The 25,464-nt window shown below is 38.7% G+C and overlaps 1 protein-coding gene across 5 annotated transcripts in view; it reads left to right on the forward strand.

Moving 5' to 3' along the window:
• Positions 1-25,464, forward strand: part of skap2 (src kinase associated phosphoprotein 2) — a 277,737-nt gene that overhangs the window by 32,259 nt on the left and 220,014 nt on the right. For all 5 annotated transcript variants that reach the window (XM_043689567.1, XM_043689565.1, XM_043689566.1 and 2 more), the window contains exon 4: positions 9,623-9,721. In XM_043689567.1, coding sequence (XP_043545502.1) covers positions 9,623-9,721 — 99 coding nt within the window. The remainder of the gene's footprint in view (positions 1-9,622; positions 9,722-25,464) is intronic.

The raw sequence follows: 25,464 nt of genomic DNA on the forward strand, positions 1-25,464 counted from the left end.
TAGTATAAAGGAATAAGGTAAATTAGCTTGTGGCGCAGATCGAAATTGGCAGAAGTAACATGGTGGGCATCACAGAGACATGGCTGCAAGGGGATCAGAATTGGGATCTGAATGAGCATCCTATCGAAAAGACAGTCAGGGTGGGTAGAGGGAGTGGGGTTACCTTAGTAAGAAATGAAATGAAATAAATTGTAAGAAATGAAGGAGGGTCAAATAGCATAGAATCTATATGGGTAGAATGGAGGAACCACAAAGGTAGTAAAATCCATGGTTGGTGATATGTACAGGCATCCAAATAGTAGTCAGGCGCTGAGGCACAAGATACACTAGGAGATAGAAAAGATGTGTCAGAAAGGCAAAGTTGCAGTGATCATGGGAGATTTCAATATGCTGGTGGATTAGGAAAATCAGGTTGGTAGTGGATTGCAAGAAAAAAAATTTGTGGAATGTCTACAAGATGGCTTTTTGGAGCAGTTTGTGGTGGAGCCCACGAGGGAACTGGCAATACTGGTGTGTAATTAGGCAGACTTGATAAAGGTGCCTAAAGTGAAGGAACGCTTAAGAACAGTAATCATAATATGTTTGAATTTACTCTGCAATTCGAGGGAGAAGATTTAGAATCGGAGGTAACAGTATTATAGCTGAATAAAGGCAACCACATGAGGTAGGAGCTGGGTAGAATTGACTGGGAGAGCAGCCTAACAGGAAAGAGTGAAACAGTAATGGCAGGAGTTTCTAGAAATAATTCAGAAGACACAACAGAGACTCATTTTGAAGAAAAAAAAACATGGTACAGGGAGGATGAGGCATGATGGCTGACTAATGAAGTCAAGGATAGCATGAAAGCATATAATGTGGCAAAGGACAGTGGAAATTAGAGGATTGGGAAGCTTACAAAGACTAACAGCTGACAACAAAAAAAAAGATAAGGAGGGAGAAGTTTAAAGATCCGTGTAAGGTAGACAGTAATATAAAGGAAGACAAAGTTTTGAGAAGATTTGTAGCTCAGGTTGAGGTTCTGGATGTAAGTTTGCTTGCTGAGCTGGAAGGTTCATTTTCAAACATGACGTCACCATACCAGGTAACATCATCAGTGAGCCTCCAGTGAAGCAATGGTGGTATGGCCCGCTTTTTATTTATATTTTTAGGTTTCCTCTGGTGATGTCATTTCCTGTGCTTTTTCTCAAGGGGTGGTAAATGGGATCCAAGTCAATGTGTTGTCTTTATTCCTGATGAAGGGCTTTTGCCCGAAACGTCTATTTCGCTGCTTCTTGGATGCTGCCTGAACTGCTGTGCATTTCCAGCACCACTAATCCAGCTTCTGGTTGAAATGCCACGCTTCTAGGAATTCTTGCACGTGTCTCTGTTTGGCTTGTCCTAGAATGGATGTGTTGTCCCAGTCGAAATGGTGTTCTTCCTCATCTGTATGCAAAGATACTAGTGATAGTGGGTCATGTCTTTTTGTGGCTAGTTGATGTTCCTGTATCCTGGTGGCTAGTTTTCTGCCTGTTTGTCCAATGTACTGTTTGTTAAAGTTTGTGCAAGGTATTTTGTAAATTACATTAGTTTTGCCTGTTGTCTGTGTAGAGTCTTTCAAGTTCATTAGCTACTGTTTTAGTGTGTTGTTAGGTTTGTGGGCTACCATAATGCCAAGAGGTCTGAGTAAGTCTCGCAGTCATTTCTGGGATGTCTTTGATTAAGGGGAGAATGTCAAGGGTTTCTGGATGTGTTCTGTCTGCTTGTTTGAGTTTGTTGCTGAGAAATCGGTGGAGTGTGTTCATTGAGTACCCGTTCTTTTTGAATACACTGTACAGGTGATTTTTCCCTGCTCTTCATAGTTCCTCTGTGCTGCGGTGTGTGGTGGCTCATTGAAATAATGTTCTAATGCAGCTTCATTTGTGGGTATTAGGATGATTACTTCTGTAGTTCAGTATTTGGTCCGTATGTTGTTTTCCTGTACTCACTGGTTTGAAGCTCCCCATTGGCTGTTCACACTACTGCAACATCTCGGAATGACAGTTTGGTGTTGTTTTCCTCCTCTTTAGTGAATTTTATGCCAGTAAGGGTATTATTGATGGCCTTGAAGGTTTCCTCTAATTTGTTTCGTTTAGTGATGAGGTGTCATCCACGTAGAGGACCCAAAGTTTTAATTGGATAGTTGGCAGAGCTGTTTGTTTGAGTCTCTGCATTACTGCCTCTGGTAAGAACCCTGATATTGGAGATCCCATGGGTGTTCGATTGGTTTGTCTGTATGTTTTGTTGTTGAAGGTGAACAAGGCCAATGTAGTTTGTTAATATTGTCCTTGCTGATGAAGTAGTTGGTGTTTGGTATGCGTCTTTGGGTATTCTAATCGTGTAATCAGCAGTTCTTTGGCTAGGTTGATATTGATGGATGTGAATAGGGCTGTTATGTCAAAGGAGACCATTATTTCATCCTCTTCTATGTTGGTGTCTTTGGTCTTCAGGAATTCCTGGGTGGAGTGATTGGGGTGGCGTGAGTCTTGTAAGTGTTTTAGTCTTTGTAGCTCCTTGGCTAATCTCTAAGTTGGTGTTCTAGGTAATGAGACTATGGGTCTGGGGGGGTATCGGGAGTACTTCTGGTTTGTGAATTTTGGGTAATCTGTAGAAGCGTGGTATGTTACATCCACCTGGTTTCGTTTTTTGGAAGTCAGTCTTATTTATTTCTCCAGATTTCTGACATTTTTTGTTTTGGGCTGTGATTTGGTTTTCTAGTTGTGGGGTCAGGTCTATCCCCACTTGTTGGTAATTGTTGGTATCTGCAAGCAGTAAATTTGACTTTTCAATGTGGTCTCTTTGAATTAAAATGACTATCAAACATCCTTTGTCTGCAGATAGGGTAATAATAACATTTTTTAGTCCTTCTAGTGCTTTTCTTTCTTGTATTGTGTATTTCCTTCCTTTTTCCTGCTTAATGTTGGTGTGACTGTCTGTCTGATACTTTGCTGGGTTTCTTTTGTGAGTTGTCTTTCAGTAATGTTTCTAATGTTGCTAAGAAATATTTCCTATGCACCCTGGAAGTTGTAATTTAACCCTCTTAATAAGACAGCTTTTTCAGTGTCTGTTGAGGTCAGTCAGGTAGTTTTTTTTAATAATCCATGCTTCTGTGTTGTCTGTGCTTTTTCTTTGTAAGTTTTTTTCTGCAGGTCTAGATTTTTCATTTTCTGTGTTTGTCGCTGTCAAATGTCTATGGCTTGTTGTACTGTGTCTGTCCATTCATGGTCTGTTGCATTAGTGAGCAAAGTTTTTTTTTTTGCGTGAAATTTCCTAGTTGTATTTACGGAGTCTGTTGTGGGCATCATGAATCATTTCTCTAAGCATTCTGCGGCCGTTTTGCTCTGCTATTCTTTTGGCTAGTGGGATGTTCAGGGGAGGTTTGTATTTAAGATATTAGATAATACCTGTTTCCTTAGGCATTCGTGCAGGAAGTACAGCTGTTCATGGGTGGCGTTCTGTCAGATTGGTTTGCCATTTTCGGGCATCATGGTAGCCGACAAACCCACCAACACACTAAAACAGCAGCTAATGAACTTGAAAGACCCTATACAGACAACAAGCAAAATGCTTTGTACAAACTCTAACAAACAGTACATTGGACAAACAGGTACAAACCTAGCCACCAGGATGCAGGAACATCGACTAGCCACAAAAAGACATGACCCACTCTCACTAGCATCTTTACATACAGACGAGGAAGGACACCACTTCAACTGGGACAACACATCCATCCTAGGCCAAGCGAAACAGAGACATTTGCGAGAATTCCTAGAAGCATGGCACTCTAACCGGGACTCTGTCAACAAACACATTGACTTGGATTCCATTTACCCCATCCCCTGAGAAAAGGAACAGGAAATGACATCACCAACCCAAGTAAACCTAAACACATAAATAAAATGCGGGCCATACCACCAGTGCTTCACTGAAGGCTCACTGATGATGTTATCTAGTATGGTATCAAAACATCTGAAAACGAACCTTACACATGAGCGAGGAAACTTATATCCAGAAGATTATAAGAGTTTCTTCAGATATATAAAGGGCAAAAGAGAGGGAAAAGTGGATATTGGGTCATTGAAATATGATGCTGGAGTGATAGTAGTGGGGAACAAGGAAATGGCTGACGAAATGAATAATTACTTTGTGTCAGTCTTCACAGTGGAAGACTGTGAAATGTCAAAAATTCAAGAGAGTAAGGGGGCAGAGCTGAATATGATGGCTATCACCAAGGAGAAGTTGCTAGAAAAACTGAATGGCCTGAAGGTGGATAAATCGCCTGGACCAGATGGACTACACCCCAGAGTTCTAAGGGAGATAGCTGAAGCAATAGTCAAGGCGTTAGTGGTGATCTTTCAGGAATCGGTAGAATCGGACAGAGTCCCAGAGGACTGGAAAATTGCTATTGTGAAACTTCTATTTAAAAGGGAGTAAGGCAAAAGACAAAATTATAGACCGATTAGCCTAACCTCAGTCATGGGCAGGATCCTAGACTCCATTGTGAAGGATGAGATCTTTGAATACTTGGAAGTGTATGGTAAAATAGGGCAAAGTCAGCATGGTTTCATCGAGGGGAGGTCATGCCTGACAAATCTGCTAGAATTCTTTGAGGAAGTTGGCCCACTTGGAATGTAATATTCAGTTCTGGTCACCTCATTATAGGAAGTATGTGGAAGTTTTAGCGAGGGTGCAAAGGTGATTTACCAGAATGCTGCCTGGACTGAAGGGCATGTTTTATCTTGAAAGGTTGAGGGAGCTAAAGCTTTTCCCATTGGAGCAAAGAAGGGTGACAGGGGACTTGATAGAGATGTACAAGATGATAGGCTTTGATAGAGTGAACAGTCAGAGCCTTTTTTCCAGGGCAGAAGTGGTTATCATAAGGGCCATAATGATTAGCAGAGATGTCAGAGGTTGGCTCTTTCCACAGTGTGTGGTTGGTGCATGGAATGCACTGCCAGCAGTGGTGGTAGAGTCCAATGCATTAGGGTCATTTAAGTTACTCTTGGATAGGCAAATGGATGATAGTGAAGCGTAGAGAATGTAAATTAGTTTGATCTACATGTTGGATACAAAGTCAGCACAACATCGAGGGCCAAAGGGCCTGTACTGTGCTGTACTGTTCTATGTTCTAATTACAAGCAGTTTGGACCAAGGAGAGCCACTGGATGTTATCTACCTGGATTTCAAGAAAGCCTTTGACAAGGTGCTGCACAGGAGGCTACTGAGTAAGATAAGGATGCATGGTGTCAGCGGCAAAGTACTGACATGGATAGAAGCTTGGCTGTCTGGCAGAAGGAAGAGAGTGGGGACAAAAGTGTCATTCTCTGGATGGCAGCCAGTGCCAAATGGTGTTCCGCAAGGTTCAGTGTTGGACTTTATATACTAATGATCTAGATCAAGGAACTGAGGGCATTCTGGCTAAGTATGCAGATGATACAAAGATAGGTAGAGGGATAAGTATCGTTGAGGAGGCGGGGAGACTGCAGAAGGATTTGAGGGAGGGCAAAGAAGTGGCAGATGATGCACACCGTGGGAAAGTGTGAGGTCATTCACTTTGGTAGGAAGAATGGAGGCATGGACTATTTTCTGAATGGGAAATAATTCAGAAATCTGAAGTGCAAATAGACTTGGGCACTCTAATCCCAGTTTCTCTCCAGTAAACTTGCAGGGTGAGTCAATAGTTAGTGTTGAGAGTGTGGTGCTGGAAAGACACAGCAGGTCACGCAGCATCCGAGGAGCAGGAGAGACGGGGGGAAGAGGAGGAGGAGGAGGAGGAGGTAGCTGAGAATGCGATAAGTAGGTGAAGATGGGAGAGAAGGTGATAGGTCGGATAGGAAGGTGGAGCGGAGAGATGGGAAAGGCTATGGACAGGTCAAGAGGGCAGTGCCGACTCAGAGCCTTGAGACTGGGATAATGTGGGGGGAGGGGAAATCAGGAAATTGGTGAAATCCACATTAATTCCGTGTGGTTGCATGGTCACAAGGCTGAAGATGAGGCATTCTTTCTTCAGGAGTCGGGTAAGGCCTCCATCACCAAACCTTTACCACCCGACTCCTGGAGGAAGAACACCTCATCTTCTGCCTTGGGATGTACTTCTGAGGCCTATAAGGCTCTGGTCAGACCACAATTTGGAATATCTTTTACAGTTTTGGGCCCCTTATCTCAGGAAGGATGTACTGGCTCTGGAGTGTGTTCAGAGGAAGTTCATTAGAATGGTCTCAGGAATGAAAAGCTTAACATACGAGAGGCGTTTGAAGATTCTGGGTTTGTACTCGATGGAGTTTAGATGGATGAGGAGGATCTAATTGAAACATACAAAATACTGAATGGCCAAACAGAGTAGATGTTGGGAAAATGTTTCCATTGGTGGAGAGACTAGGACCCAAGGGCATCGCCTTAGAATAGCTTTAGAACAGAGATGGGTAGAAACTTCCTCAGCCAGGGAGTGGTCAATCTATGGAAATCATTGCCATAGAAGTTTGTGGAGGCCAGGTCATTGAGTGTATTTGACACTGAGATAGGTTCTTGATTGTTAAAAGGATCAAGAGTTACGGGGAGAAAGCAGGAGAATGGGGGTGAGAAACTTATCAGCCATGATTGAATGGTGGAGCAGTCTTAGAGTCATAGATGTACAGCACAGAAACAGACCTTTTGGCCCAACTTCTCCATGCCGACCAAATATCCCAACCTAGTCTCGTCCCATTTGCCAACACTTAGCCCATATCCGTCTAAACCTTTCCTCTTCATATTCCCATCTAAATGCCTTTTAAACGTTGCAATTGTACCAGCCTCCACCACTTCCTCTTGCAGCTCATTCCATACACGCACCACCCTCTGTGTGAAAATGTTGCCCCTTAGATCCCTTTATATCTTTTCCCCCTCACCCTAAACTTATGCCCTCTTGTTTTGGATTCCCCCACCCAAGGGAAAAGACTTTGCCTATTTATCCTATCCATGCTCCTCATGATTTTATAAACCTCTATAAGGTCACCCCTCAACCTTCGATGCTTCAGGGAAAACAGCCCCAGCCTATTCAGCCTTTCCTATAGCTCAAACTCTCTGAATGGCCTAACTTCTGCTTCTCTGTCTAATGGTCTCATGGGATGCTGCAGCGTGTCAATTATTGAAGAGAGATTTGACCATCTGAGGAGGTTTGCCATAGAACAGAGATTTAGAGGGACATGGTTGAGATATTTAAAATTGAGGGGCATAGTTAGGGTAGACAGGAAAAGACTTTTCCCTTTGTTGGAGTGTTCAGTGAACTGTGGACATAGATTTAAAGCAAGGTGCAGAAGACTTAGAAGAGATATGAGAAAAACCCTTTTACCCAGAGTGTGGTTGGAATCTGGAACTCGCTGCCTGTAAGACAGAGATAGAAACTCTCATAACATTTAAGAAGTATTTAGATGTGCAGTTTTGATACTAAGGCATTCAAGGCTGGGCCATGTGCTGGAAAGTGAGATTAGAATACAGAGATAATACAGCGATCCTGCTATAATTCATGTTTCTTCAATGCAAATTGACCTTAACGTGAATTTAGACAGTTATTTGTAGAACGCAAACTTTATTTACCTGTATTGGTTATAACATGATTCTGGCCCCATTAGTTTGTCACACAGCTAATGCGTGATTTTCTTATAAAGCGAGATAGTTCCATTCCTTTGCAATCACATTATATGAGAACCACCTGTATGTGGTGGTTTTTGACTGGCACAGAAGCAATGGGCTGAAGGACCATTTCCTGTGCTGTAGATGTCTGAATCAATGGTGACTGAAATCATGTAATACATGTAGGTATGCTTTTGTTAAGCTTTGAACTTGTTTCTTACCAGCATAGCATTTGCTACTGTTGGATCCTGGTGTTGCAGTCATTTCTGATGGTTACATACAGATGTAGATTTGCTTTTCCCTAAACTGTACCAACTTTATTTAATCTACTGCGGGAGAGAATAATTGGAGAAAACACATCATGGGAGATGATACATTTTCAAAGTAACCTAGAAAATAAATATCAATGTAAAGGTGTATTTATGTAAATGTGCATCTCAGTTTAATCTTAGTATGAAGCACCATTGTTAACTCTATTATTTAGACTAGCACTAGAATCAAGTGTGTGAGACTTCATTCTATCTCTGGCAAGTCTGTAACTTTAGATTCGTGCAATGTAACATAAACTACCTTTAATTAGATCCTTTTTCATATTCACTATTAAGTAGGGAAAACTATTTCTGTAAGTTTGTACTTGTGTCCTCTGTTTCTGCATTCAATTTAAAGCAACCTACATGCCTGTGAAGGCATTACGCAGGTTGATCGCATAGAATCATAGAAACCTTACAGTGTGGGAAGAGACTGCAATCCAAAGAGTAACCCACCCAAAACCAGCACCACCCCCCCCAGCCCCCGCCCCACCACCACACCTTCCCCGTAACCCTACATTTACCATGGCCAATCCACCTAGCCTACACATCTTTGGAATGTGGGAGGAAACCACAGGAACACCCAGCAGAAACTCCTGCAGACAAGGGGAGAACTCGAAAATTCCACACAGACGGTCACTAAGGCTGGGATCCAGCCCAGGCCCTTGGAACTGTGAGACGACAGTGTCAACCACTGAGGCACCATGCCGCCACATGTCCTTTTAATTTTCTCTCCGACAAAAATACATTTAATATTTCATTGAGCTCCCAAATAATGGAAATTACCTCCTTGTCTGAAAACTCTCTTGGTGTCATTTTTGAAGATAGGCTCTGCAAATTTCTTGTTTTTGCAATATGTTTGGAGAAGTTTTGTTTGAATATTTTCAAAATTCACTTTTCACTGTAAATCGTGTTGATTATTAGTTTTGGGGATGAGATGGGTGTGGGAAGTTGATTTAGGACCTTGCCTGGCAAAGGGGGCCTTACAATTCTGTGAACCTGCCCTCATTTAAATTTGGCAGGCAAGCTGTAAGGTGCTAAACTTTGTCAGAAAGACAAGTGTTGTAGAGGCAGGGGTCACAGCTGCCGAGTTGAAGAATCAGAAATAATATTTGAACGCTTATCTTTAGTAACTTCTCTGCCTTGTCATCCACGGAACTTGCATGGCACACAGTCTGACCTAACATGCCAATCTGAGTTGTATTTATGTCAAGGACCCTAATTTGCATGTTAGCGTGGACTACCAACCTGTAACAGTCAGGCGATTTAGACACCCAGTGGCATATGTCTTTCTAAATTGTTCCATTTTGTTTGCATGCAAATAGGACAGTTAGAAAACTGCCTCAAAACAAGTTCTGTAGCATCCCATTTAGGGCAGGAAAGGACGGCAAAATTGTATTCTGTTTCTTTCTATGTTTTATTCTTTGCAGTTGAAATTAGTAGCTACTGGGCAACAAATGCAACCTGTCACATTTTAAGAACAAATTCAGTAGAAAGGATTGCTATTTGCCTAATGAGAGTGTGCACAAGTATTGCTCTTAACTCCTTATTTGCCTTCATGAAATAAATCTGCTATATCGATTAATTTTAATGTTACACTAAATTGAATTTTATCAAATATTAATGAACAATTCTCCTGTGCATATTAACACAGAATGTTAACTATGCTTAAATTTTTAATTATTTTGTAGGAGGATCGGATGATTCTGACAGCTGTGAAGAACCTGTGGAAGATAGTATTTCACTAGCATCTGAACGTTGTGATAATCATGAAGAATCTGCAGCTGATGGTATGTGTTATTGTAGATCTTTGTACGATCTGCTATTGACAGTCAGTGAAAAATGGGACTCCAGTTTGAAGAAGTTCCTGAGGAAACCGAATAAGCTAACAATTTTAAAGTGCAATTGAATTGGCTCCCTGTTGGAAGGCAGCTATGTGGAATTGAAGAGCTCTCTCTAGTGGTATTCAAGGTTTATACAACCGAGAAAAATAGTTGCATTGCAAAAACGTAAGAACTTGGTCTTGATATGAACCTCCGGATCAAATGCACTTTTCAAGCTTGGACAATATCAGTTGTTAAAAAGTAAAAAGTTTAATTTGTAATGCATATTTCTTTCTATTAGGCTGGAACATTACAAAAATTAGCACTGAGAATGCAGTTTGTAGTTTCAGAAGTGTTGTGTACCCTAATTGAGAAAATTCAGACTTAGAAATTACACTGTATATTAAATCATTGACAGTATCTTTCTTTAAATAAGCAGCCATTCTACACAGTAGGGATTAATTGATTAAGACAGATCCTTCACACAACAAAAAATTTATTAAGGCAGTTCAATTATAATGCAAGGCTACATCGCAGACCACATTTTGTTGAGAGATATGATATCATAGAATCATAGAATCCCTATGGTGTGGAAACAGATCACTTGCCCTGTTGAATCTACACCCACCCCCCTGAAGAATATTCCACACAGACCCAACCCCCTAACCTATTGCTGTATTCCTGCATTTCATGGCTAATCCACTTCGCCTGCACATCCCTGGATACTATGGGAAATTTTAGCATGGCCACTCCAGCTAACCTGCACATCTTTGGACTGCAGGAGGAAACTGGAACACCTGGAGGAAACCCACGTAGACACAGGAATAGTGTATAAACCCCACACCGACAGACGCCCAAGGCTGGAATTGATTCCAGATACCTGTCATTGTGAGGCAGCAGTGCAAACCACTGAACCACTGTGCTGCCCCATGTTATGATTTTCATTGAATTACTCCAGAAATATTTTACTCTATTATTAAGACTAGCATATTCCATCTTAACCAGTGTGCAAATCTTGCAAGCTAAACATGCAGATTACTGAAAAATGACATTAAACTGAATAAATATTTTAATATATCCAATAATACTGTTTTACATAGTAATATAACTGGTATTTTGTATAATTGGAAAGCTTGCTAGGGACTCATAGTTAAATAAAGCAAACAATGATGTTGCAACTTAATAATTTACTTTGGTTACAGATATCACAGACTACATATACAACTGTCCCTATCCTACAGTTTATTTTGTATCAGTTGCTGATCCCTGACTCTCATTTCTTAAATTAAAATTAAATGTGGAGTTACAGTATCCCTTCCACAGAATATTTTATTCAGTAAAGATTGCTTTTTCAAAGAATACGTAAACTAAAGAAAAATAAACCTTAAGAAAGTACTGTATTTTAAATTGAGATGTTTAGTCTTTTTGGGATGAGTTACAGAAATAAAGCATGTCTCTCAGAAATCAGTTGGATAGTAGCATTTTAGCAATTCATTGCTATGTTTGTCTAATGTGTTTCCTAAGTTTTCACAGTTGTAAGTAGCTGAATATATTTATCTAGTTCAGTTTAGGGCTAACAATAATTAATAATTTTATTTGTTGCCAAGACTTCAGTGCAAGTTAGTTTTCCTCATTCTCCTCCCCCTAATATTACCTTAAATATAGATGTTGCAATTTTATTGATTTTGAAATTTCCTGTTGTCAACATTACAATACTGACCAGAAGTGTATTTTTAAAATTAAACTTAAATTGCAGCCTATAATTTTATACATAGTTTGAAAATTGCTTGAACTTTATACTGAATGTTTCAAATGAAGAAGATTATAAGATCTTCAGCAAAGATTACACTTGATTCAAAATAAAAGCTCGTAATTCATAGTTAGTTGCAATTGAACATGATCTTTATTCTTGTTTATAAAATCTGTAGTTCTTGCTGACTTGAAACATTTAGTAGGATTATGCTTTTGTGAGGAATAGCCATCATAAATGTAAATTAATGCTAATATATTAGTTTCATAGGGCATGGAAACAGACCCTTCAGTCCAATTAGTCCATGCCAAACATATTCCCAACCTAAACGAGTCCCACTTGCCTACATTTGGCTCATATCCCTCCAAACCCTTCCTATTCATGTACTTATCCAAATGTCTTAAAATTGTGCAATTGTACCTGCATCTACCACTTCCTGTGATAGCTCATTCCACATATGAACCACTCGGTGTAAAAGTGTTGCCCCTGATTCTTTTTAAAGCTTTCTCCTTTTGCTTTAAAAACCATGGCCCCTAGTTTTGAACTCCCACACTTTAGGGAAAAGATCCTTGCTATTCACCTTATCAATGCCTCTCGTGACTTTTATAAACATCTTTAAGGTCACCCCTCAACCTCTATGCTCCAGTGATAAAAATCCCAGCCTATCTTTATAAGTCAAACCCTCCAATCTTGGAAACATTCTGGTAAATCATTTCTGAACCGTACCCAGTTTAATAATATCCTTCCTATAGGAGGGTGAGCAGAACTGTACACCATAATCCAGAAGAAGCTTCACCATTATCCTGTACAACCTCAACATAATGTACCAACTCCTTTACTCAAAGGTCTGAACAATGAAGGCAAGCACGCTAAATGCTGCCTTAACTACCCTGCCTACCTGTGATGCAAATTACAAAGAATTATGTACCTGAACCCCTAGATCCCTCTGTACTACACCACCACCTATGGCCTTCCCATTCCATTGTGCAAGTCCTCCCTTTCTTTGTTTTATGAAAATGCAACACTTCACATTTAACCAAACTATCCTCCCTCTGCCACTTCCACTGACCCAAATGATCAAGGTTTTTTTTGTCATCTTAGAAAACCCTTCTTTACTGTCCACTATACAACCTTGGTGTAATCCACAAACTTACTAACCATACCTCCTGAATTCTCACCCAAATTGTTTTTATAAATGACAAACAGAAGTGGACCCAGTATTGATCCCTGCTGATCACAGGCCTCCAGACTGAAATGCAACCCTCCACCACCATCCTCTGTCTCCTATCATCAAGCCAATTTTGTATCCAGTTGGCAAACTCACACTGAAACCCATGTGATCTAACTTACTAATTAGTCAACCATGTGAAACCTTGTCAAAGGTTTTACTAAAGTCCATGTAAACAATGTCTACCGCTCTGCATCAATCCTCAAAAACCGCAATCGACTGCTTTTGTGTTCCAACTGTGTATGAACCAACAATTGAAATATAGGCCCCTAATCTGAATGAAAGTGCATATGTTGAATTAAAGTTTCTGTCTGCTCGTAATGCTCAAAATATGATATTCAGTTGTGTGCATCATAATATTAGATGCATATGGGCTTGGTCTCTTCCTAACTGATTCATTTCACATAACCAACCTGCTGCGAATGTGTATTTCAATAGCATATCTGCATTTTCCACGATTCTCCAATGTAAACTTTAAATAAGTAAGGATTCATGTACAAATGTTCATAAAATCTTCCTGAGGAGTTGCATTTAAACAAGATATAGCAGAAGCAAAACTGCACACAAATTGATCAACTTCTAATTTTCATTTCTGTTTGTGTCTATTACTTTGTTGTATTCTTTGATGTAATGGTTATTTTACATAGAAAGTAACACCACAAAGTTTTTATTATTTGTAGCCATGTGAGGCACTTAACAATAGAACTACAATTTTTTTTTGTCACAACATTCTGCTTTAAAATTCTAAAGTCGAGATGATAACCGAATGCAACCAGTAAAATTAGGTGTGTGGGTCTGATGCTCAACTTTAAACCTACTCGAAATCCAAACCATGATGACTTGTGCAAATAATTGATTTTGCAAATAGTGTACAAACCAGTGTGTCTGTTCTTCTTGTCGGAAGGCTTGGTCACTTTCAGCTATTTAATGTTGAATTTAAAAGTGTTACTGTGGAACAAAGAAATTATGTTCTTTACTACATAGGGAGTCTATAAAGATTTGTATATCCTTTGCTCTGAAATGCAATTCGCACCACTATACATTCTGTGATCGCTCTTGAACCTATGACATTGATTTCAGTGCAGGCATTGTATCTGGTTTATTGTGATGGTCATTGAAAAGAAGCTAGATATATTTCAAACATTGAAAAAGAAATCTAGCTATGGACTGAACTCTAACTTTGTACAAACATCTATTTGTGTTTAGCTCATATTTATTATCTTCAAATATAGTGCTAGTTTATTTTAGATGGAATGGTCAAATTTGTAGCAGTTTCGTATCCTTAATATAAATTTAGGGTGGAGATAAAAGACTACGATCTTTTCATCCTCTGATATTTTGTGTTCAAAAAAGAAGGAATAAACTTGGTAACCACAGGCCAATGCTGGGAAAACTATAAAGGCTATAAGCACAAAATTAATTCTCACTTGGAAAAGTGTAAATTAATACAGGACAGCCAGCATGGATTTGTTGACTGTAACTCATCTTTGACTAGCCTAATATGTGTACTCTGAAGTAATAGCGAGGATTGATAAAGATAGTGTTGTGGTTGTAGATCTGACGTTTCAAAAGGCATTTGACAATGTGTCAAGTAGCAGATTTATTTGAAAAATGGCAGTATCATGTGATGGTAAGTGCACTTGCCATGTGATAACTTGAATGTTAACTTGCTAAAGCATAGAAGGTAATAGTAAGCATGTGTTCTGACTGGTGAAATGTACATAATGCGGTCCCCCAAAGGTGATATTAGGATCATTGAATTTGAATTTGAGTATAGACAGTACAATTTAGAGGTTTGGCAATGTAGCAATTAGTTAAAAAGATAGATGTCAAAGAAAATAGACTTGTAGAATGAGCAGGCATGGGGCAGATGCAATTTAATCTGGCTATGTGAAATGGAGAAAGATCGTGAGAAGGCATTGTATTGTACATGGTACGATTTTGAAAGGGGTGCAGGAGCAGAGGGATCTGGAACACGCATTCACAATTCCTTTACAAATCATCAGTAAATTCAAAGTTGGAGTTTTGTACAATTCTGGATGCCAGTCTTTGGTAGGATGCTAATTCCTTGGAGTGAATACAGAGACGATTCGAGGATGATTCTATTCTGTAAGTGTTTTCCCTGAAAGCAGCTCCTTGTCTCGTCTGCTGATGCTTCAGGCAGGGGGATGATACAATGAATGAAAGAATTCAGTTAAGTAGAAAGATTACTTTCCTCAGAGCAGTTAAGGTCTGGCCTTGTATTCAAGTTTACTAGATGAGGCTTTTTGATAGAGCAGGTAGGGAAGAAAATGTTTCCTATGGAAATTGTCAGTAACCAAAGGTCATAAAATTAAAATTATTACCAAAAGTGGTAAAGGTGAAATGCAAATTCTCTTAAGGTAATTGATAAAACCTGACATGTATGACCTGAAAGTGTGGTGGAATCAGATTCCGTAATAACTTGCAAAAGACAATTAGACCTACATTTGAAGGGGACTAATTTTACATGATTATGGGGATAAGGCTGAATTGAATACCTCTTTCAAAGATCCCACAAAGGCATAACAGATGAAATAGTATATTTCTCTAGTGTTAGTCTATCATTCTATTTATTGATGTGGAAATGATCAAATTAATACATATAAATCTATATTTTTAAAAACTTACGATGTTGTAAGTGGCAATATGTTTTAAAATGTTTCTGGATAATGAACTACTCCTAACTGGAGTAGGGTAAGTAATTTTGAGCATGTGTTAGTACTTCAGCATTATGGACTAATCTCTATATTTTGCCAGCATTTATATGGGGAACAATGACAATTCCAGACATGCCTCTGAAATGGTAGTCTGTTGATGAAAACTTGCATATGGGGATAATCTAAAGATTGGTTTTGAAGGTTTTAGGTGATGCTGCTATGACTGTTACCTTTGGCATCTTGTTCTGTTGTGGAATTATCCTTGGAAACTTTCTTTTCTGGTTAGAAACATACATGAATATAGCAGTGACAAACAAAGCGCTGAAGAAACGCAGCATGTTTGGCAATGTATGTGGCAGAGATACAGTGTTAATGTTTCTGGTCTGTCGTGGCTGTTCTTTAGAACAAAAAGGTCTTCAAAAATGATTTTTTTATGCAATTGATAATGCAGGAGAAGGAGTGAGTAAAACAAACATCGAGGGTGCTTAGACCAAAAGGCAAAGAGGTTGCCAGTGGTGGTGAAGGAAGATTTGTTAATGGTGGTAAAGGAGAGAGAAGTGAAAGATATTCTTCAATGCAATCACCAAGTCTGTGTTTGGTCTTGTCAATATAAAAGAGGGTGCTTTTGTGTGCAATGACTACAGTAGTCTAATTTGAAAGAAACGCATGTACAATATGGTTATTAAAAGATAAAATATACTTATGTAGACAATGTCAGAGTGAAGTCTGAAATGTTCAGGCTTATTCAAGAGACTATTTTTGTCTTTGGTTTTTGAATCCGAGCTAGCTGGTCCTTAATTTTGTAACTTAGTTAAAACCAAATGATATTTTAACTGTTGAATTTAACCCGTACAAATATAATACAAATACTTTTAGTAAACATTCAGCTGACTGCTGCAATGCCATTTAAAGTAAAAGCAGATATTGGTCTTTAAATGTATGGTTTCCAGTTTCATAATTAGAATATTTTAGCTCCATTGCAATTTTAAAAAAAAAATCCTTCATAAATAATTTCACAATGGTGCATTTCTATCTTGTATTAATGCTGAGAAATAGAACTGCAAATAACCACACATGACAGCTACCAAATATGGACATAATTTATTATCTCCAATTATCAGGATCTCTTCTGGTCAACTTGTAAATATACTGAAAATGGCACCTATAGTTTAAATTTCCTTTGGATCCTGGATGATCATTCTAATGCTTACTAAAGGAAAATAATAGTTACATTTGTACTGTATTGAAGATCTGCTAAAGCATCAAATTTCTGCAACTTTGTATTTGTGACCAAGATTGAACATGCCTGAGTCAATTATGAGGAAGGTCTGTGGCACTTCTTTTGCATTTCCACCTCCTAACTATGTATAGCCTTCATCCCAGACACACAACACTATAGTTTGCATCATAACTCTATTCAAATTGTAGCAATTTAAATGCTAAATCATGTTACCTAATATGATATTTTTATGGCCTCCATTCACCACCTGGATTCTCTCTCTTCCTCTCCTCTCTCTCACATACATATATTCTCCCATTTGGGATTTAGCAGTTTAAGCATTGCCTTGATCAAAACCTTGAAGCATAACTGTACACTCCATTGCTTTTACATCTGAGATGAGTATAAATTTGTAGAATGCTAGTACCCAAGACATATTACCTGTAATTTCTAATATAGTTACTTGTCTATGTGCATCTATTCAAAATGTAGTATTTGTTTCCATCCCTATGGATGAGACATGAAAGACATTTGTGCTTCTCGAATTGTTCTATTTGTAAAGGGCACCACCTAGTTCCTCCCCCCAGGTATTTGGAAGCATATATTAATAGCTCAATTAGGTTGAGGTCACATGAAGAGCTTTATACAAATCAAATTATGTAAGATCTGTACATTCGCCCTTTAATATAGCTCAGCATTCAGACAAAATATTGTAGCTTTATAAATTATAAACTTCTCAAGCAATAGATTATTTTTGATATGTTGATATTATTTTTGAGGTACTGTGAAGGTCAAAAACTTACTCCCGTTTTGTTCTCTTTATTTCTGTGTCTGGTTTTCTCTTTCAATCTTTGTCTGAGTCTTTCTAGTTCAAAAGTTCACTCAATTCCCAAATGACCACCTAATTTTCTAGTTATTCCCTCAAGCCATATGTGTTTGGGTTTCTTTATGGTTTATTAGGTACTGTAGGAAAGAAACATCCGTTATATCTTCTAATGTAATTCACACACACTTCACTGGCACTTCTTCTCTTGATTGCTGGCAGCAATTAAATCACAGCAAAGGAGGGTAATACATGGACTCCCTAGCCTATGCTCCCCTACAGAAACTGACAAAGCCTAAAAAATAAATGCCAGGCTCTCCGTTACCAATCTGCCTTTTGGCTGGCCGCAAGCTTGATTGATTGTGAAATCATAACTTGCTCCTTGCTAACAGGGAGAGTTCACTGGTAGGTTATTGTGAGCAGATAAAGCACTGGATGAGGTTTTGATTTTTCTGTATCGAATCTGGGTACATCAGATTAATGGAATTTCAATTACAGCTTGGAATTGCCACAGCTTTGTCAGGAAAACTGATGGAGATTCTATAGCCATGTCTACTAGCTAATACCAGATGCAAAAAAGGTGTGCTCTTCTATTAGGCCAAACAGCAAAGACCGATTGTAATTGGATTGTTTTTAAACTTATTGATGTCTGTATTTTTGTCCTTTTTTAAAATCTTTTCACCTCTTCAGACAGCTCTTCTATTAGATTTGACAGTACAGTAATGGTTTTGAGTTTATGAATCTGTATTGAGTTGAACGTTTTCTTTTTGACTTTACTCATACCAGAGCTAATTGTTTCTATTCAACAAGTATACACTATTGATGCTTTTTGTGGATCAGTTTTCAGATTTTGTACTGAAAAAGAATTGTGAAGTGATTAATCATTGAGATTTTCACAGAATAAGATAATGAGCACATTATTCACATGAGAATTAATGGTTTATCAATCTATTTTGATATCGCATCATGTCTTTTATTGTCTTTCCTATGGAAACCTGAGATTTTTAATGTCAATTTACTTTAGTATCACCTTGGATATTTTGCATTGTTTACTAAGTAGTTGTGAAATTAATCATATTTGCTGAGTGAAACATTGAAAACTTTTTTTCCAGAATAAGGATCAGTATAAGAAATTATTATTGGCAGTATGTATAATTAATGTTATACATTATATTATAATGGGAACAATCAATGCTATGGCATATTGTGATTTGATATTTCTATAATATTAAATAGGAATGAATAGCTATCTAGAAATAATTACAGGGGTGTAATCTAATTGAAGCTTAGATTATGTTTTAAATTTCAGTGGCAAGCTTGAGTAGTTTTTAACCACTATATTGGAGCTAATATCACAAAGATCTTGATATAATACCCTAGAGCCACTTTGCATTAAATATTTTAAGGAATTCTTTGCAGGAGCTTTGTTCTGTTTAGCTCATGTTAATCTATGGTATAGAATTGTTGTGCTGTGCACATAATGTTCATACACAATATTAACTATCCTGATAGTGTTGCAAATAAAATATAGCTGATGACTTTAATTCAATGTTCATTCCATAGTTTTATATTAGCACGCAGAATTTCTCACAAGCAGCTCAAAGTATATTAAATGATAAAACTCGAATGTAATTTGTAAAGTGTCAAAAGGTTGACACTTGCATTTTTTCAATGATTGATATAATGGCATCTGCGTTTTTGGATTAGTGGTGCTGGAAGAGCACAGCAGTTCAGGCAGCATCCGAGGAGCAGCAAAATCGACGTTTCGGGCAAAAGCCCTTCATCAGGAATGCATATGCCTGATGAAGGGCTTTTGCCCGAAACGTCGATTTTGCTGCTCCTCGGATGCTGCCTGAACTGCTGTGCTCTTCCAGCACCACTAATCCAAAATCTGGTTTACAGCATCTGCAGTCATTGTTTTAACCTATAATGGCATCTGCGACCCGCTGAAAAGGCCCAAACTTTAACTGCCCATGAAATGAATAGTATTTAAGAAATTAATATACAGATATAATTATTTAGGTTCTAAAGGAAGTTCAACCACTTGCATTTTTGTTTCCATAATTGGTGTTATCTGCATACTTTATCTTTTTGAAGTTTCACCTACCTATAAGTCATCCACTATATAAACTAAAATTTTCAGCAGTTTTGGACTGCATCCCTTGAATATGCTTTAAGCATTTACAATTGTGCACACAATATGCTTGTACAATAACTATTGTGTAGCTAACAATTTACAGAAGTTGTACTTGCAGTTATGGTGCTAAATTACATTTTTGGATTCATAAATTGCACACCTGCATGTTTTTGCCCATGAAACCCTGTAAAAAGATGCAAAAATTTTACAGACATCTGACACTTCAAAACTAGATTATTTCTAATAGTACTTTTCCCAGCTGACCATTTTGAACAAGGAAGAGAGAAAAGGTAGATGATTGTTTACATGCTCCAGACTAAAAGATTCTGTATGATAGCAATGCATGTACATTTGATAGTTAGTTTCAAAGGGCAAGGAAGTGTAGGACTGCCTTATTTACTTTAATCTTAGCACTGCGATACTGCCAGTGTTCAAGAGCTGAAAATTGACAGCGAATAGGGTTACCTCAGATTACAACAGGATCTGGACCAAATGGGACAATGGGCTGAGAAGTGGCAGATGGAGTTTAATTCAGATAAATGTGAGGTGCTGCATTTTGGGAAAGCAAATCTTAGCAGGACTTATACACTTAATGGTAAGATCCTGGGGAGTGTTGCTGAACAAAGAGACCTTGGAGTGCATGTTCATAGTTCCTTGAAAATAGAGGCGCAGGTAGATAGGATAGTGAAGAAGGCATTTGGTGTGCTTTCTTTTATCGGTCAGGGTATTGAGTACAGGAATTGCGGCTGTATGGGACATTGGTTAGGCCACTGTTGGAATATTGCATGCAATTCTGGTCTCCTTCCTATCGGAAAGATGTTGTGAAACTTGAAAGGGTTCAGAAAAGATTTACAAAGATGTTGCCAGGGTTGGAGGATTTGAGCTATAGGGAGAGGCTGAACAGGTTGGGGCTGTTTTCCCTGGAGCGTCGGAGGCTGAGGGGTGACCTTATAGAGGTTTACAAAATTGAGGGGCATGGATAGGATAAATAGACAAAGTCTTTCCCCTGGGATCAGGGAGTCCAGAACTAGAGGGCATAGGTTTAGGGTGAGAGGGGAAAGATATAAAAGAGACCTAAGGGGCAACCTTTTCACGCAGAGGGTGGTACGTGTGTGGAATGAGCGGTCAGAGGAAGTGGTGGAGGCTGGTACAATTGCAACATTTAAGAGGCATTTGGATGGCTATATGAATAAGACGGGTTTGGAGGGATATGGGCCGGGTGCTGGCAGGTGGGACTAGATTGGGTTGGGATATCTGGTCGGCGTGGACGGGTTGGACCGAAGGGTGTGTTTCCATGCTGTACATCTCTATGACTCTATAACTGTTGGGTTCCAGAGTGATAAGCAAACCTTGTTATGAAAATAATTAAGTTCTGCAATACGTTTTATAATTTTATACCCAATGATCCAACTCAAATATAATTGAATTTGTAACTTGTAATCGAAAAAATGTGCTCAAAATATTGGCTGGAAATTGATATTTGAAGAGTCAATTATTACTTGTAATTAAACAAAATTAACAATACACCAAATATAATGAATCATATAATGAATTTTGTCCTCTTAATGTAACGTTCCTTTGTTTATGAGGAGTTGCCAAACTCGGAAAATTGAACCATTCATAACTCATCAGTGAACTTAATGCATGTTTTAATGCAGTAAAGAGGTTTAATCTAATCCAATAGGAAGTCTTAAAAAAAACTTGTTAAATGCCATTATTCTGTTAATGGCATGGGGAATATAACGGAGGCAGTGTTACCCTTGTTGCTTAAATGGCAGGAGTTAAAAATACAAATATCTAAGTGGGTAGAGTTGGAAAGAAGAAAAAAGTGACCCTGATGGGAACTAGGAACAGCAGAATTGGGTTGTTGGATAGAAAATAAATCAGAAGACAAGAAAGGCACTATTGAAGCATGGGAGAACTCAATATGCAGGTGTACTGGGGCAGTCAAGTTGGTCGTAGATCCCAAGAAAAGGAATTGTGAGCAGTTTTGGGGTCCATATCAAAGAAAGGATATGTGGCCTTGGAAGAGGTCCAAAAATGGTTTTTAAGAATGATTCTGGATCCTTACTTGATGTAGTTTAGAAGGAGAAGGAAGGATGTAATTGAAACTTACAGAATGCTGAGCGGCTGGATAGAGTGGACGTGGCGAAGATGTTTCCACTGGTAGAAGAAACTAGGACCTGAGGGCACAACTTCAGAGTGAAAGGAAAGACATTGAGAACTGAGATGAGGAGGAATTTCTTCAGCTAGAGTGTGGTTATTCTGTCAAATTCATTTCCACAGATGGCTCCGTCATTATGTGTATTTAAGACTGAGATAGAGAGGTTCTCAATTGATAAGGGAATCAAAGGTTACAGGGACAAGGCTGGAGAATGGACTTGAAATACATATCAACCATGATTGACTGGCAGAGCAGACCTGATGGGCAGAATGACTTAATTCTTCCTATAACATATGGTCTAAAATTAGGGAATCTGCCTCCAGTCTGTCGCATTCAAGCCTGTTGTCATTTTTAATCCAGCAATATCATGGCGTCCCCCTCTTGTCTTGGAGAGGTGTATAAGGTCGTAACTCTAATCATTTGGTGGTACAGAAGTTGAGTATTGCTGACAAAGGATTTATTTTATCTGGCTTTTATCAGGACAATTAACAAGATTACAAATTCGCGGGGATAAATTAACATTTATCCTATGTGAGAGGAAAGTGTGGATTCGTTGGTTCTGATCTGCAGAGTGTTGCTATGGAGGCTGCATCAATTAATGTTGATTGACAGTCAACTACTGAACTTAGTTTAAATTTTAAACGAGGCTGGTTGACTCTGGGTGGGCCATTGGCCGGAGAAATGAAGCAGTGAATGGATATTACCCATGCGTTGAAACAGATGCAATGTCTGTGCGTGTTATTTGTTTTCAAATATGTGTTTTGTTTCAGTAGTACTAAAAACATTATTACTAGATTGGTAATTCAGAGGTTTGGATTAACTATCAAGAGACATGAGTTCTGATCCCATCAGGATAGCTGTGTAATTTAAATATGGGATGAAAAGCTGTTCCCAACAATGGTGATTCTGAAACTATCAATTATTGTAAAAGCATATTTGGTTTACTCATCTCCTTTGGGGAGAAAATCCGATCCCCTTACTTCGCCTGTATAACATTTGGCTCCAAACCAAGAGTAATGTGATTGACGATTATTTGCTGTTTGAAATCGCCTCACTTGTATCAAACTGCTACAGAAATGTCATATAAGAATAAAACTGGACCTCCTGGCATTGACTAAGGCATTTTACAAGACAGTGCACACTTAGTATTTTGACCCTGCAAAGTTGCCCTCTCTCAAACTTGGCATTTGTAAACACAAAATTGAGATAATTGTCCCAAGGCATTGTTACACAGGAGTCAAAATGATGATTGTGTCTTTCAGCAAACATTCTAGAATCCTCCATTAACATTTCACAATGGACAGTCTGATGGGAGTTGGTCTGCGTGTTTTCAATTTTGACTTGGACCCCTATGGTCTCATGGTTCCAAACCAAATATGAAGAAGGAAAACTACCGTTAATTACTACAAACTCCCTTCTCTCAGCTGAAGAGTCATTTCTCCCCCAAATTGAAAATTAGTTAAATGACGCACTGAAAGTAACAAGGGCACAGAGTGTGAGATCCATCACCAAGGTAATCCTACTCATGACCAAGCTGACTATATCCTGAGGATGTATTTGCCAGACTCATCCTGCAACAGGTGGTGAGAGAATCATTGAACCAACATGATGGTCGACTTAGTTTTATCCTCCCCAATTTACCTGTTGCATGCATCTTTACGTGACAGAATTGACAGGAGTAGCCATTGCACTACGTATGGAGAAATGATCCCAACTTCAAACTGAGGACTGTGGCTGAACCTCTGTATGAAATAGGATAAATTCAGAATAGATAAAGCAGCTAAAACTGGAGGCACACTGCAACATCAGACTTATTGTCCCCCACAATATATATTCCTCACTCAACCATTAAAACAGCATGCCAGGAGCAGTGACAAGCACACTTTAAAAATGAGGTACCAACCTGGCAAAGGAATATCTGACTTCATGCATGCTTAACAGTGCAAGCTTCATATTATATGCAGAGCAATGCAGTCCCACAACCTATAAATCAGATGAAAATTATGTGGTGTAGTCTCCTGCAAACATGATGACGGATATATTAAACAACTAGCATGAAAAGTGGGTCCATGAACATCTACATTGGCACCAATGACACAGCCCACCACTTGACTGAAAAAGACAAGTTAGAAAGTTGCAGTCATTAGCTGGAGGTGTTGAGTAGATGATTTGCAATGGCTCTTTCCAAGGTAAATATCGTCATAGAAGCTACCCTTCAGTCAATAAAGTTCACTCTATGTGACATTACAAAATGCTGAAAGTACTACATATAGCAAAAACTGTAGGTCTGGTCAACATCCTTGATGGGGCTGAAGACACATACTCTGGAACCAACTGCATTTTATAGCCAAAGTATTCCAGTACAACTACAACAGTTGGCATCTGCCCAACAGAATGGGAGCATTACAAACACAAAATGCTAGGAATCGCAGCACATCCATGGGGAGAGAGCATGCTAACATTTCAAGTCTGGATGATGCTTCCCATTATCTGGATATGTCCTTTCCAAACAAGTCCAGTCTGGCCTGTTACCACACCATTGTTTGTGCGATTATCAGCATTGTGATGGAGAGTTGTTTTGACTATGCTTTGAAGTGAGTCGCAAGTACTCAACAAATAACTTATTTACTGGTGCTTTGTTTGGTTCTGTGAAGATTCAAACCTCACTTCAATCTTGATCCAAACATGAACAAAGAGTGCTGAATTACAGAGATGAAATGAAATTTCTGCATTTTCACGGTATAACTATTTTTTCTTGATGGCTCTCTTTGAGTTTTTTTTGGGGCAATTTGTTTTTTGATTTTTGGGGCTACTCTTTGATTTTTATGGGTGACCTTTTCATTCCCACTAATGCAATTATTAAGTGGCACATTCTTATAGTACACATACCTTCTGTATTTATTTCAACACATGATATATTTTCACTCAGCCAGAAGCAGAATTGGAAGAATTTATCAATATTCTCAATCACCAACTTTCCATTAAACTTCAAGCCACGTCACAAAAGGAAAGGATTAATTTATTGATCAACGCATTGTGTAAATTGGAGCAAGACACCATCCATACGTTAGCAAGAAGCTTTTGTTTTTAAAATAACTGACACACACTTCAACACACAATCCATCCACCTAAACACACTTTTCATTGACTGATACGGTCATATTTCATGTGTTTCCAAAAAGTACACAAAGCTGGAAGATTTTAACCACTCAATTTCTAATGTTTTACTGCAACTAGAATCTGATTCTCAAGTTTAAATTTGAAAATTGACATAGTGCTGATTATAAAGCATGTGCTACTTTTCTCCCCCTCCATTCTCCTGATTTGGGGATGCTGGTGTTGGACTGGGATGTACAGAGTTAAAAATCATAACACCAGGTTATAGTTCAACAGGCTTATTTGCAAACACTAGCTTTCAGAGCACTGCTTCTTCAGGTGGTTATGGAGTATAAGATCGTAAGACACAGAATTTATAGCAAAAGTTTACAGTGTGATGTAACTGAAATTATATATTGAAAAAGATCTGGATTGTTTAAGTCTCTCATCTTTTAGAATGAACCCCTTTACACTCGCACTCTCGCCCGGGCCCGGGCTCGCACTCGCACACGCGCGCGCGCACACACACACACACACTCTCTCTCTCTCACTCTCTCTCACTCTCTCTCACTCTCTCTCACTCTCTCTCACTCTCTCTCACTCTCTCTCACTCTC

This window comes from Chiloscyllium plagiosum, chromosome 5 (genome assembly GCF_004010195.1).
Source record: "Chiloscyllium plagiosum isolate BGI_BamShark_2017 chromosome 5, ASM401019v2, whole genome shotgun sequence".
Lineage (NCBI taxonomy): Eukaryota > Metazoa > Chordata > Chondrichthyes > Orectolobiformes > Hemiscylliidae > Chiloscyllium > Chiloscyllium plagiosum.